General features: G+C 39.5%; 1 protein-coding gene across 2 annotated transcripts in view; it reads right to left on the reverse strand.

Annotated features, from left to right (window-relative positions):
* LOC134861636 (mannosyl-oligosaccharide 1,2-alpha-mannosidase IA) overlaps positions 1-14455 on the reverse strand; it is a 169284-nt gene that overhangs the window by 57489 nt on the left and 97340 nt on the right. For both annotated transcript variants that reach the window (XM_063878974.1, XM_063878973.1), the window contains exon 4: positions 3014-3094. In XM_063878974.1, the coding sequence (XP_063735044.1) occupies positions 3014-3094 (81 nt within the window). The remainder of the gene's footprint in view (positions 1-3013; positions 3095-14455) is intronic.

Consider the following 14455-nt stretch of genomic DNA (forward strand, 5'->3'; position numbering starts at 1 on the left):
TATTTCACTCATCTAGCAGGGGAGGCCAATTTAATGCTGCTCTTCCCTCGATTCGCCCGGCCTGCAAATCAATGTCCATTAAACCGACTTGAGTGTTCATATGTCACTGGATCCTCTCTCCATTAATTCTGCTTCTGCACAGATTTAAGTCTCTTCCATAGAGTACCTTCCCAACGTCACCACAGCAGTATTTGTTGAGTGCGCGCTCCAAGAGGATGCTACAGGCGGAGGCTCATTACGATGATATGTTGACCTCCAGTGACTTCACAATGCACTGATAATGAACTGGACCATTTGTTCTATGTGGCTGTCACAGGCGATTTCTAAACCTGTATTTACGCAGCCTGGGTTTTACAGGGTTTTCATACTTCTCTTCTGGCAAGGCCGTGCTTTACACTCAAGTTTCTCAGCTTCACCGATAGCAGTCCATTGTTACCACAAGCCTTGACACATTGTGGCAGATCATGCTTCACCGGAACGACTGCGGCTTCATTGAACGACACAACGGCGATAGTTCTTCAAACAGAGAAAAGTGATTCTTATTCACTTTGCCTTTCAAAAGATAGGAGCAAATGACCTTCCGTTTCCTATTGTAACCTGAGTTAGTCCTTGATTACTTTGATACTTCAACAATAATGCAATTAAAGCAGATCTGAAGCAGTTTATACTTAAGCCTCATCATTTTCAGTATTTAAAATGTAAAGCGAGTCTGCTAATGACATCAAATGAGGCTGAAAAGTTTCATGATTTCGTAACATTTGATCTGGTTTGTTTTTTGTTGCACATTGCAATTATCGGCCGAGCTGAAAAACTAAATATGATACATCTTTGTCCGTCAATCAGCTGCGTATTTAAACCCCAAATCAAATAGTGAAGTGATTTAAGCAGCTGAGTGTATTCTCCTTTTTTTTCCATTTGTGCATTAGTGCATTATGGCAACTGAAAACAGGCCAAAACAAAACTGTTAACATGTTAAAGTGTTTAGCACTGCATAAGATGATTAATTAATATTACAGACTTCATACTAGCAACCTATAAGCTTCTAAGAGGGTCTTGTTTATCGTCCACTGCAGCAAACACAACAACCTCTGAATGCATAAGCACTTAACACACTTACAGTGGTATGCAAAAGTTTGGGCACCCCTCTGAGATTTCATGACAATTTGCTTTTCCTTTATAATAGAAGATCACAGCAACAACATTTGTTTTCCTACAAAGATGTAGACGTTTTAGTGTTTTCCAGACCAAAATTCTTAGGGTAGCATTACATAGTTTTATTATAATAAAATAAAATGCAAAAAATGGGATGTGCAAAAGTTTGGGCACCCTTATAAATAGCATTCATTTCAACACCTGTACGGATTTATAGCTGACAGGTTGCTGCACAAAATTGCTTTGATTAGCTCATTAGACCTTCAATTACAAAGACAGGTGGAACCAATCATGAAAAAGGCTATTTAACATAGGTAATAGCTGGCTGTGCCTGGCCTAGGTTCTTTCTTAGGGAGTGGCAAGATGGGGACCTCAAAAAAACTCTCCACTGACCTGAAAGCTAAGATAATCCAACATTATAAATTAGGAGAAGGGTACAAAAAATTATCTGACAGGTTTAAACTGTCTGTCTCCACAGTCAGAAACGTAGTTGTGAAATGGAAGGCCACAGGAACAGTCCGTGTGAAGGAAAGATGTGGTAGGCCGACAAAAATAGGGGAAAGGCACAGGCGAAGGATGGTGAAAATGGTCACAGAGAAGCCACAGACCACCTCCAGAGAACTACAACAACATCTGGCTGCTGATGGTGTAGTTGTTCACCGTTCCACAATCCAGCGTACTTTGCACCAGGAAGAGCTCATTGGAAGGGTGATGTGCAAAAAGCCTTTCCTGAGTGTTAATCACAAGAAGAGTCGCATGAGGTATGCAAAAGCACATCTGGACAAGCCAGAAGCATTTTGGAACAAAATACTGTGGTCAGATGAGACCAAGATTGAGTTATTTGGTCATAACATGAACAGGTATGCATGGCGAAAAAAACACACTGCATTCAATGAAAAGAACTTGTTGCCCACTGTAAAATTTGGTGGAGGATCTATCATGTTATGGGGCTGTGTGGCTAGCACAGGTACTGGAAAACTTGTTAAAGTTGAGGGCCACATGAATTCCTTACAGTACCAGGAGATTCTTGACAAGAATGTTCTAGAGTCAGTCACAAAGTTGAAGCTACGCCGGGGTTGGATTTTTCAGCAGGACAATGATCCTAAGCACCGATCAAAATCCACCAAGGAATTCATGCAGAAGCACAGGTACAATGTTCTGGAATGGCCATCCCAGTCCCCAGACCTTAACATCATTGAAAATGTATGGATTTATTTGAAGAAGGCTGTCCATGCACGGAGGCCAAGAAACCTGACTGAACTGGAGACGTTTTGTGTGGAAGAATGGGCCAAAATACCACCTGCCAGGCTTAAGGGACTTGTCTGTGGCTACAGGAGGCGTCTACAGGCCGTTATTGCAGCAAAAGGAGGCAATACTAAATATTAATGGAATTATTTCTTAGGGGTGCCCAAATTTATGCACATGCCTATTTTTGTTTGAATGCACATAAACATGTTTCTGTTTGACCAATAAAAGTTATTTCACTACTGAGATGTTTCTGTTACCATAAGGTATAACATATGTTAAAATGAAGTTGCTGCTTCAGAAGCTCAGCAAGTGACAAACTGATGCAGTGGTTTTCCTAAGGGGTGCCCAAACTTTTGCATACCACTGTATATCCCAGTGAAAATCATTACAGTGCCAAACGATGAACCATGTGTAATTTGATAAAAAACATATATTGTTATGGTTGGAACGTGAACATTTGAGAGAGATCATTTTATGCACTAAGGTGACGCTACTCCCCACGCACAGGAAGTCACTCAGCCTGTTCATCCCTCAAACTACAAGGCTGGGTGGGGATGAATGAAGCAGCAGATCTCCGCAGAGAAGAGGGAGAACAGATGTCTATTAATCTTACCTCCTCTCCTGTTAGGTAGTACGCCGACAGCAAGCCGCCAACGTAACGGATGTTCACCTCGAAGAGTGATGCCTCGCCGTTCTGTAGAACCAAGAGAGAGAGTTCATATTGTCAGAGGTCGCAGAGAAGCACAGTTGTGTTCATGGATAATACACTGTAACCATTCGAAAAAGCTTTGAGAATTGCCCTTTGAGTCCCGTTGGGCTGCCAAGTTTGGTAAATAAATACTTTCTTACACAATGTGAGCTGTGAAGTGTCTATGACTCATGTGTACGGTAAACATTTTTATATATGTTGTAGACCACAGACATAAATCCTGTGACATTAACAGGAGGGAGCAATACACATGAAATCTGTCAGACTTATATCCACAACAATTAGAGGTGCCAAGTTATGGATTACACTTCTGATTACACCTGTGAAGAAAACTGGAAAAAAAACATCACTCTTTGAAGAAAAGCGTGACGTTGTTCTGATTAAAAAGCTGTTATGGCAGGCAGTGGGTTTATAGGAGGCTTAATAGCCGCTTGGGAAAAGTCTGGAAAAGATTAGCAACCTTAGAAGTGCTGATTGGAAAGAAAATAATTTACACAGCAACACCAGACTTATATTTAGGAACAACATTTCAGAGGTGTGTGGTGACTCAGATGTGTGTACAGTAACTGGGCCTTGAGCTTTAAAGGCTGTAAACAGATGAGTACATTTTGGGCATTTGGGCGTGTTGTCTGAATCCAATTGCCATCGTGCTGTTTTACTGGTAGCTCATCCTGCCACAGCTTTTGTACTAGCAAAGCATGTGTATTGTAAAAAAGTGTCTATTACTGGTACCGTAGTAACGCCACCAAATACACACTGTGCACTTTAATTGAAAGGCAGAGAACTACATTACAGGGAGGAAACAACCACAACACTATTTGATAAAGATAAACATTTTGTTTTAATTTTATTAGCTAGAGCTATTGTCATTATCTAAAGGATACAATTGGCAATACCAGACAGAGCAATTGTGCATCTCTCAACACGTTATGATTTCTAGAAACTGTGTGTGTGGGATTGACTCAAAAGACACCATTTTAACGAAATAAATAAATGTGTCATTATTTTACCAGGGCAATTCTGCAGCTGATCCATATGACAACAGCAGATGTGGTTGATACAGATGATGTGACAGAACTACAAAAACAGACTGATTAACTTCATTATCCCTCATTAGGAAGGTGTTGTTTCTTCATAAGTCTTTGACGGTATAATACAACAATGATAACTCCAAAATGCTGAAACTAACTCCCCATTTACAGACTGACAACCCACCCGTTTCACTTGTAACCTGGCCAACCCATAAAACCTAACCAACAAAGTTGTTGTACTAAAAGCTAAATTGAAACTATTGCACGAGCACTTTTGAATAGTTGTTATGAGTTTTTAACTTAATGGTTTATTGAACTTATTGTAAGTTGATTTGGATAAAAGCATCAGCTAAATGTAATTGAATGAAAATATGCCAAAAAAGTAGTTGAAGTTCAGCATTAGCATTGATTGCCAACATCACAGCGTCAGTGTGAATGCCTGAGCACTATATTACCCTGCTATCCAGAATTAGAGCGTATTTCAGAGGAATGGCCAAAAATATAGATCCATATAATCAAAGTTATTCATCACTCACAATCGCTCCAGTTTGCGTCACCTTTTTCAAGAAAATGCAGGGAGATGTTGGTGGCTTTCAAGCGACTACAGGAATAAGACAGCTGAACTTCCGCTTATGGGAAGCTCTCTCTATAGCTCCAAAGCTACCTATCTCTCTGTACACTTGTCGAAATGGAGATCGCCTCTGGAAAGACACCACTAGAGTCAGAACAGTCTCAGCAAAGTCAGGTCAGAAAGCTAAAGCCCTGTTATCATGTTTCCCAGTGTTTAGTTTCCTCAAAACCTTTTTTTTTGTCCTAGATGTCTAACAACTACAGGGCAGTATCGATTGAAGGAGAGCGAGTCAACTGGCTCAAGGAGAACTTACTTTAACGCCTCTGAAACTGTTTGTGTTGAATGTCCAAATCACAAATTCATATTACAGCAGTGGATGCTAGCAGATTGTGTTTCTACTATAAAATGCCCTTATCTTTTTCCCAATGGAATAAACTATTGAGCGCCCTTTCAATTCAACTCAGACTTTCCAAAACTTTGGCAGAAATATCAAATAATTCCATGCTGCAACTATTGAGGCTTATGAGGAGATGATTGATAAGATTATATGATTTTTTTTGGTACATGGAAATATGAAATAAGAGGCAACACTGCATGTGTCTAAATATGTCACCATAATTATTGCTTCTCATGCTAGGTGAAGGTGGAAGCAGTGGTACTCATTGACTTGGAGACCTATTGCGAAGGAAATTGCTATCTCAAGTGTGGATGATAAGAAGAATTCGTAATTGGTTGCCAAAGAGGGCAATTAGCTCGACTCTGAGGAATAGCTGAGATATACTGTGGGGAGTGACTGGCATCCATTCAAAGGTAGCACTTATCGCGGAATAATATATACTTATTGTATTTTTATCATATTTACATACATTTATACTTGGCTCAACAATCATCAGATGTTGTCAGCAAAATGTTACTACAAAGACTTCTCCACATCCCACCCACTTGGCAAACAACATATTTTGAGGTGACAGTAGATGGAACAGTTTCCCCTTGTTTCTACACTCATGCTAAGCTAACAAGGTGCTAGCACAGTGCAGCATGACTTAAAGACCGTCACTTTTTACATATCTTTTACTACACCAAACAAACGAGAAATTAAGTGTTAAATAGTGGCATTTAGACGTGACGTAGATGGATTTGTTTCCACTTGTTTCTAGCCTCACGCTAAGCTAAGCTAACAAGCTGCTAGCTCCAGCTTCATATCTAATGTACAAGCATTAAAATGTATAATCTCCTCATACAACTATTGGCGAAATTGTGAATAAAGACATTTCCCTACCAAAATGACAAATTATTACTGTACGTGCTTTGACGTTGTCATGTTTTATGTAACTCTATAAATCCAGCAATAAAAGCAGGGCTGTTGTACAACCAAGGTGCTGGCTCCATCCCTCAAGTCAGCACACTGGTGACATTTCTCGAGACAAAGCACTGACGCCTCTGGCAGGGCGGTGAGCTGAGCTGTCTTGCCAACCCTGAAATGACTGGCCCATTCAGTAATGGCAGTACGATGGCAGTGATTAGGAACGGAGGGTCTATTTATCACCGGGGATAGTGGCACTCAGCATGAGACTCGCAGCAGGTACAGTGAGGTAGGAGAAGTAATGCTGACAAAGGTTTTACCAATCAGGCTTTGACTTCCCAATACAGGACCAATATATCACTCAGCAGGCTTTGAATAAGACCTCCATCAATTCCAATGCAGTGAACATCTAAGAAAAATGTGTTTAGATATACAACAAGCCTACAGGCACACTTTCTGAGTTTTGTTGATTCTTGCATTTTGAATTTGATGTGTTTTTCAGGAACAACTAATACAATGTTTCGGTGCAAATGGGGCAACCGTTCAGATATGCATCTCCATTAACTCACCCACTAAAAAGCAAGCCCCGGGGCTCCGAATAAGCAGACAAAAACAATACAACTTCACCTTAAACGGATATAAATTGATTCAATCCTCGCATCATAACCAAGGTATCAACACAGAAGATTAAAAACTATGTCAAATCCCTCTAAGAGGCTGTTTTCATATGAATAAATTCTGCATTCATTTTAACTGCACAGAGGGTGAATTGAATAACTGCACAGCAGATTGGATTTCCCTCTGACTTAGGCTGGCTGTATAACGGGCTTGATGTAATACCTTTTTTTCATCTTACATTGTTAATTAGTCCAAAACAAAAGTAAATTGCTTTGTTTATTCATTGTCCTTAACTAATTTATATACAAAATACAACATTTCAAAGACTATTGGCCCATTTGGGAAATTGAAATATCGTATACTGCATATAGTTTTCAGCTCGTAACTCTAATAATGTAATGACAGAATGGGGAAACCGTTACTCACTTAATTAATTGCTAAATGTCTAAATGTCGTCTTGCTGAAAGCACAAAGGGCTATTTATGATGAAAAGAAATCAATGTAGGAAAGCTCAAAGATAATTATGATACATTTAACATGAATTATTCATTTTCTTTCATTGTGCTTTTCCTTGGCCATTTCTTGAACTTAAATCTGACTGTGACTGGTGGCGTCATCTCACTTTAACGCTGTTTGATGCAATTTTTGGATTCTTTTATAGCTTCAAACTGCAAATCCCATTACACTAATGATATTCTAATCAAAAGAACTGATTGCTAAAACCACATACAATTCAAGAAAAAAGTCTTTATCAAAGTAATCTATTCCAACTTAGACACTAAATGCTGCAGCACGGAGTTTAATTGGGCTGTGCTGCTGCTCTTGGAGGCACGTTAAAGCCCGGTGCAGCAAGCATGACAAAGAAGTCAGGTATAGTGAATAACACCAGTTTTTACTTTCTTCACGTTGAGGACCTCATTAGGAGAAAACACAAGATTGTCACAGTAAACACAGAAAACTCTCACCACCAACATGAAACTCTGCAGGAGAAGGTGAAAAAAAGATGATTACTTAAGAGAAAGAACACATCTGCATTGCAGTGTTGCAGCTTTCAAGTAAAAACTAACTCTTACTTGCATAAAACAAGGGATTGCGATGCCAAGGGAAAAGACAGTTTAAATTCAACAAGGGATCTGACTGCACATCTTCCTCACTTCATACGTGTGTCTGCCAAGATAGAAAAGATCCTTTGGAGTGATGTGAAATCAATCTCTGATGCAAAACAACTCGACTGAGATCTGCAAGTGAGGTCTTGTTCCCTGCAATTATCATGTGTAATACATTGGAAAAACTACAGGATGTTTTGAAATAAGTAGCTTCTTTTCATAAAATAATCAACAAATAAATCCAACTGCTGTTGGAGCATTATTCAAAGGTGTATCTGTAGAGGCAATCTGTATATCTACGATCAGCATTTACTGACTTGATATGATAAGATTGCCTTTTACAAAACATACATTCTGTTTACTTTGGTCCTTCCTTTAGTACATTGAAAGTGTATGGCACAATGATCCCATAGTAATCCCACCTATTGCAGTGCTTTAAAAAGTCAAGTACTAGAAATAAAATCCAATCACATGATTTCAAATGATCCAAAACAGGTGTGACATTTTCAAAAAGGAGATCACTTAAACAAAACAATTCTCAATCTACACAGTCAACTGGATGCTGCTTTAACAATGCTTAACCTTTTTTTTAAATATGCATGATACTACAAGACAGATTTGCATAAGAATTGTTCTACATAATGTAATTGTTGTGCAGGTGGAGCCACAGCAGAAAACATAATAATTAAAGAGTGTTATGAGTCGTTCGGTACATTGTAGGTGTTCTGCATCACCAGCATCACTCGCAGTGTTTCCCTGTAGATGAGTATTCAACAACCATGGTAAAGATTGCAGTCAGACTCAGCCCAGATTTTCCTGGGACAAGCGCCTGATTGGCATGGCCGCAAATGCTGCTGTGTGCCAAGGAGCTGAGTCGACTGTTGCCCAGTGGTGTGTCCTGCTCAGAAGCTAATGTCATGATTCACTACTAATAAAGACGCTTCTTTGTCGCCGGGCAGACGACTCTGCATCGCCACCATCCAGGTTTCTACGGGCTCCTACTTTTTCAAAAGGCAAATTAGACTGATGTGTAAAATTACTCAATGAGCAAAGGATAAAATTAAGCAGATGATTGCCTCTCCTACTAAAGCTGGTGATTCACATTTAAGGCTGTGATTTTACTTAACATTGCTAATTAACATGGACAAATCATGAAAGGGACCAATTAGATCCTGCCACTCTAATCTCTGTCAGTCTTGCATTGCACACTCGAAGCTGTTGCCTCTGCGAAAAAAAAAAGGCAGATCGTCTCTACCCGGACACTTTCAGCACACAAAGCTGAGGCTTTTTGTTCACAGTACAGTAATTATGGTCTTGATCAGCGTCCAAGCTTTGAGAGCAGTCTCTAACATTAGTATTAATGACCGCTAACCTCTGGAGCATGCTAAAGAGGCTCCTCGACTGAAAGAGGGAGCTCTTAACTTCACGAGTGTGGTTGACACAACACATATTTGCATTTTCAAGATTGCTTTAAAAGTTATAAAACTGCTGGTAAAAGAAGTGTATCCAATAAGAATGATTTCAGTTGGTTTTCAATAAACAGTACACACATACATATACAATTTACAGCATGTGCCAAGAGACCATTTTATTGTATTACTGTTCTTTGAGCTCGCCCTAATGACAAATACAACTAAGAATTAAACTAATTCATAAGGAGCTGGTGCTGCCTTCAATGAACTCTTGATTCTTATCAACAATCACAACATCAGTGAGTCGTGTCTCTCTCTCTGAAGCCTTCATTCATGCCAGTAATTTATAATGCAAAGTGACTGTTTCTGAATTTTCAAATAGCATTTTAACTCACAGACATTAGAGGGTAATGGTTAGCATTTGCAATACATCAAATTCTTTCACTTGACTGCTGCTCCACTCTTGTTTCATTCCCATGATGCATCTTTGCAAGCTGGGGGTAGATGCTTCAGTGAATGCCGTTTCCCACTGCAGACCAATAAACCCGGATTAAATGGTCGGGGCACTGGTGCATTAAGATTAAACGGCTAATAGTTCAGATCTCATCAGGTAATGATTCACATTTTATTTCTTAGATAACATCTTATCTTTTAAAATGCGGTAATTAATCCGTTGCTTAAACATCACATAGACACCGGCGAGAGAATGTAAACATCTTCTCTAAATGCATTAAATTTAAATTAACAGCCTGGTGAATAATTAATCAAATATGCAAGGGTGATAAATTATAGCTGAATTACAACCCAGCCAATCACTCCTCCATCTTCTCTGCGAACATCTCCTGCATGCCAGAGTGTCTGCATCTGTCTATTTTCAGCAAGTCTTCCTCTTTTGATGCTCTCTTTCTGCGCACACGCACACGCACACGCACACACACACACACACACACACACACACACACACAAAATCATGAGAGCAGCTTTCTGTGGAGGTCTTTGCTCTCACCTGGGGGATGCAGCAGCTCCCCACTGAGTCTTGTATGATAATGCTTGTCTCTCGTGGGACCGTGCGGCGCTCTCACTCTGCCATTACTATTCACCCCGTCACAGTCCATCCTCCCTCATCCTGACTCTGAGTAGCTGTCTGTCTCTGTTTCTCATCATAAGCCTCCCACTGAATTTCGCCTTGCTGACTGAGCCATATCCTTAATTTTGCTTGCTTCAAAACAGCTGACAATAATTTTAAAAAAGGGGCACTTTAGCTGCCTTATGATCCACTGTGTTCATGTTGATATATAGTCATTGCTCTATAATATATACAAGGTAATTAACTGAGCTAATTAATGCATCAGTTATAAACATTGCTGTCTCAATATACCCCTCTTCATATAACTTAATTGGTGTTAGAATGAAACAAGCATTAAAGACTTAAATTTGCTTCAAGGCTATCAATAAATATGCAGATTTATTCAGGAGCTAAAATCTAATCACATAACTTTCAATTCCAATGAAGTCTTTGTGGTGAATCTAAAAAGTTCCTATGGTGGTATAAATCAGTTTTTAACTCCAAAAAAGTTTAGAAAATAGGCTGAAATGCCTTTTCTTAAGAGCCCCAAAATGAGATTTTCCAAATGATTGCTTATGCTTATCCTTCTCTCTACAAATTTTGAGAGAAATTTATGTTTATTTAGCTGCTAAAGGCTCTGTTCTATTTCTATCCACAGTATATATATCTACTTTTGTCGCAGCTTTATGCCTGCTACATCTTTAAACATTTAATAAAATGTGTTAATGTGTAAAGGCTACGTGCCATTGAACCAAACTAATGAGCTGAAAGTTATTAAAATGTCAGCTTACTAATTCTCAGACCTATTGCTCTGATCACATTACCCCTATCCTCCACGACCTCCCCATCAAACACCGGATTGACTTCAAAATATTACTTCTCACCTACAAAGCCATCAACAACCTTGCCCTACCTCAGTGACTTCATCCAAAAACACACCCCTACCCGTTGCCTCAGGTCTGCTGACGCTACTCTACTGCAGCCCATCAGGACAAAGCTCCGGACCTGGGGTGACAGGGCCTTCGCTGCAGCCTCCCCCACCCTCTGGAACTCCCTTCCCAGTCACATCTGAAAGGCCAACACTCTGGAATCCTTCAAAAAAATCCCTCAAAACTCACTTAATCACTCTACAGTAGCTTTCAATCTGTAATCACCGGGGGGGTGATTACCCCCCCACACACACCACTTTGGACTTGTGTTGTTTTTCTATATTTTCTCTTGATTCTGTTTTGATTTTATGTAAAGCGTCTTTGAGCATTAGGAAAAGCGATATATAAATCCTATGTATTATTATTATTAGAACATATTTTCTAACAGTTTTTATTCTCCACCTTAATAGCTTTCCATATATGTTTAACTCTCAAGGTCAATAAGTATAATTTGAGGCATTTTAATCTGCAAATGTTGTTCTTGTGCTAGTAGCAAGACTCACATGCTGACAGTGTCTGTGCGTAATGAGTCCACAGGGAGAAAGTGCAGGAATTGCACAAAAACATGCTGGTGAATATCGGTAATGATGAACCACCCACGGAAACTGTGCTTTGCCCTCCACATCCCGAGACAGAATGTCAGCTCGGCTTGACCTCAGCTCCGGGGCACGGCATCTTCACTGAAGCATCTCCCAGCTCCGTAAAATGACACAATTTCTCCTCAGACGCCTGCATGACTAGGAGCAAGTTGGGTCTTGTTTAGCGCAGACACAAAGTTATTGAAGGTCGAAAAACAGCTCTGCAGAGGTAATCAACAACCTTGCTCCAGGTTTTCTTGTTACCATCAAATGTCAATTTATCTTTAATTGGAGCCTACATTTAGAAAACAACTCCGTAACAACTGATTTTTAAAAAGGCTTTCAGATGCACAATATTGATTAGAACAAAATGACTATATGCCGTAAAATGTTCAGAGTTTTATGGAAACAAGTAAATAATTCAGAATAGGTTTGGTTTTTCAATTTTTTGGGGATAACTTACACATGCACTTTGTATTTGCCTGAGGGTGCACGCAATGTTTTTTACTTGCAAGAAATAGTAACCACTGCATTTCTCCCCTTCTCTAGCTGTTATGCATGTGTGTTGTGGTTCAGTACACACACTGCATTGTTCGGGATAGTTGGTGAGATGCTGCCGGCAAATTCACAGACAATTTGACAAACTTCCTCTCACTTTTCCAAGTGTACTCTCACACAAAACTTTTCCTTCCTCTGTGAAAGAAGTGTGTGTTGTGTGGAAGCCTGTAAGCAAACGTGTCTATTTGAAGTGCCAGACAGACTCTTTAGCCTCTGGGCCCAGCCTCCTTTTGAGGGCTGAGCATATTAAAAGAAACGACAATGAGGAATAAAACAGCACTCACTCTGGCAAAAGATTCAATTACATCTGGATGCACAGATGAAAATGATATGTAGCTATTTAATTGTTGTTTTTTTCCTGTCCTTATATTGTAATCATTGCATTTTCTTTTTTGTGGACCGATGTAAATACACTTGTGCTATAAGCAATCTAAACGCTTTGTCTGACTACAAAGTTTATTTGATGGTAATGAAATAAAAACCTCAAGCTATTCCAGGCGTTTTTTTGTACTTCACTGACATCTACAGCTGTCAGAGGTGTTGTACGGGGAGAATTGAAAGACTTTTTTTTCTGCTCTGGGATGTTGCAGGGGTGTGCTTCTGAAAATGTTCAACTTCCGCACAGTTTCAAGAAAATACTTTAATATTCTGCTTCATCCTGATTCTGCAGAGCCCTGACTGTGCTTTTCTTAATACTTCAACACTGTCAAGCTCACAGCAAGTGACACCACACCGAATGAGTGCAGGCGAAACTCAAAACAAAGTCTACATCCATGCTAGTGGCTCTGTGAGCTGGTACTTAGCTAAATGCTAACATGGTGATAATGACTGCAATGCATGCTAACATTAAGCTAATTTTGAGCAGATGATGGAAAGTATATTTAGACATTGAATCACCAAAGAGCGGTTAGTGTACATCAGTAAAGAACTTCATGAAATCCTATAAAATGGTGGAGACATTTCAACCAAATTTTAACTTTGTGTTGGAGGAAGACAGGGGGTCACCCACAAGTCATTATCCTCTTCACGAAGGCTCATGATCATGAACATCTATAACGGGTTTAATAGAAATCTGTCAAATAGTTGTTGAGATATCTTAGTCGGCATCAAAGTGGTTGACCAACAAACCCCCAAGATGCTAGTGTGGCTAAAAACTGCTGCCACACATGTAAATTGCTCAGGGATGGGAGATAGCAAGACCATGACAGAAAGCAAAAACAAAGCTTTTTTCTTAATTCTTTCCGAAATGACGCCCACGAGACTTCACACCTACTTAAGTCTCGCCTGAGATGTGGAATTATAGGCCTGATTGTGCTAATTATCCAGTCACTTTACCATCCTGGTTTGGCTCAGGAGATTTTCACTGTGGTGAATCAGGAGTTATTGCCAGTGCATGTTGCTAGTTACTTTGAAGAGGCTTCATGGGAATCATCAAGAAACACACAGGGGGGCCATTTGATCGAGCAGGAATTGTTAAATCACGATAGATGAGATCTTGCAGAGGAAGATGTGCACTCTTCAGTGGCACTGCAAACACATTACCACAGAGGATAGAGCAAAGTCGCATGAAATACTGTTAATGTACTCTAATGCTCAGTTGGCAGCAGACGTCAGCCTGCAGGGTAATATCACATGTCAGACTAGAATATGTTACATGCCGAGATATTCTATTCTGATAATGTAACGAGAACAAAGCTTTCGAGTCCCATGGTGCACCTGTAGCTTAGAGGCGAAAAAAACATTCTATGTTCAAAATATTGTACTCATGAATTAAACATGTTTTGATGATAATAGCCTTATTTAGTGAGGGTTCAAGTACAAAAGCCAATAGAAAAATAACATCCATAAAAGCAGTTATAGCAGAAAGCAACAATTATCATCATTAAAGATGAATTTGCATTTACAGACTGAATGATCAAGAGTCTAAAAAATGTATCCAAAATAAAATGAAAACAAATGTCTATCAGTCAGCTGTCCGACCCAAATGTCTTGTTTCGTCTCACCTACACTTTATAATTAAGATTAAAAGCGCATTTAAAAGCCGACAGTTCTCATTTGGACTAATTGATTACAGACTAATCAATTCAGTGCAAACACCTTTACAAATGACGTTGTAATCACATCCAAGGCGGCAATCTGCGCTCGATATTTCCAACAAAACAGACTCTTAGAAC

This window comes from Eleginops maclovinus, chromosome 3 (assembly GCF_036324505.1).
Source record: "Eleginops maclovinus isolate JMC-PN-2008 ecotype Puerto Natales chromosome 3, JC_Emac_rtc_rv5, whole genome shotgun sequence".
Taxonomy (NCBI): Eukaryota; Metazoa; Chordata; class Actinopteri; order Perciformes; family Eleginopidae; genus Eleginops; species Eleginops maclovinus.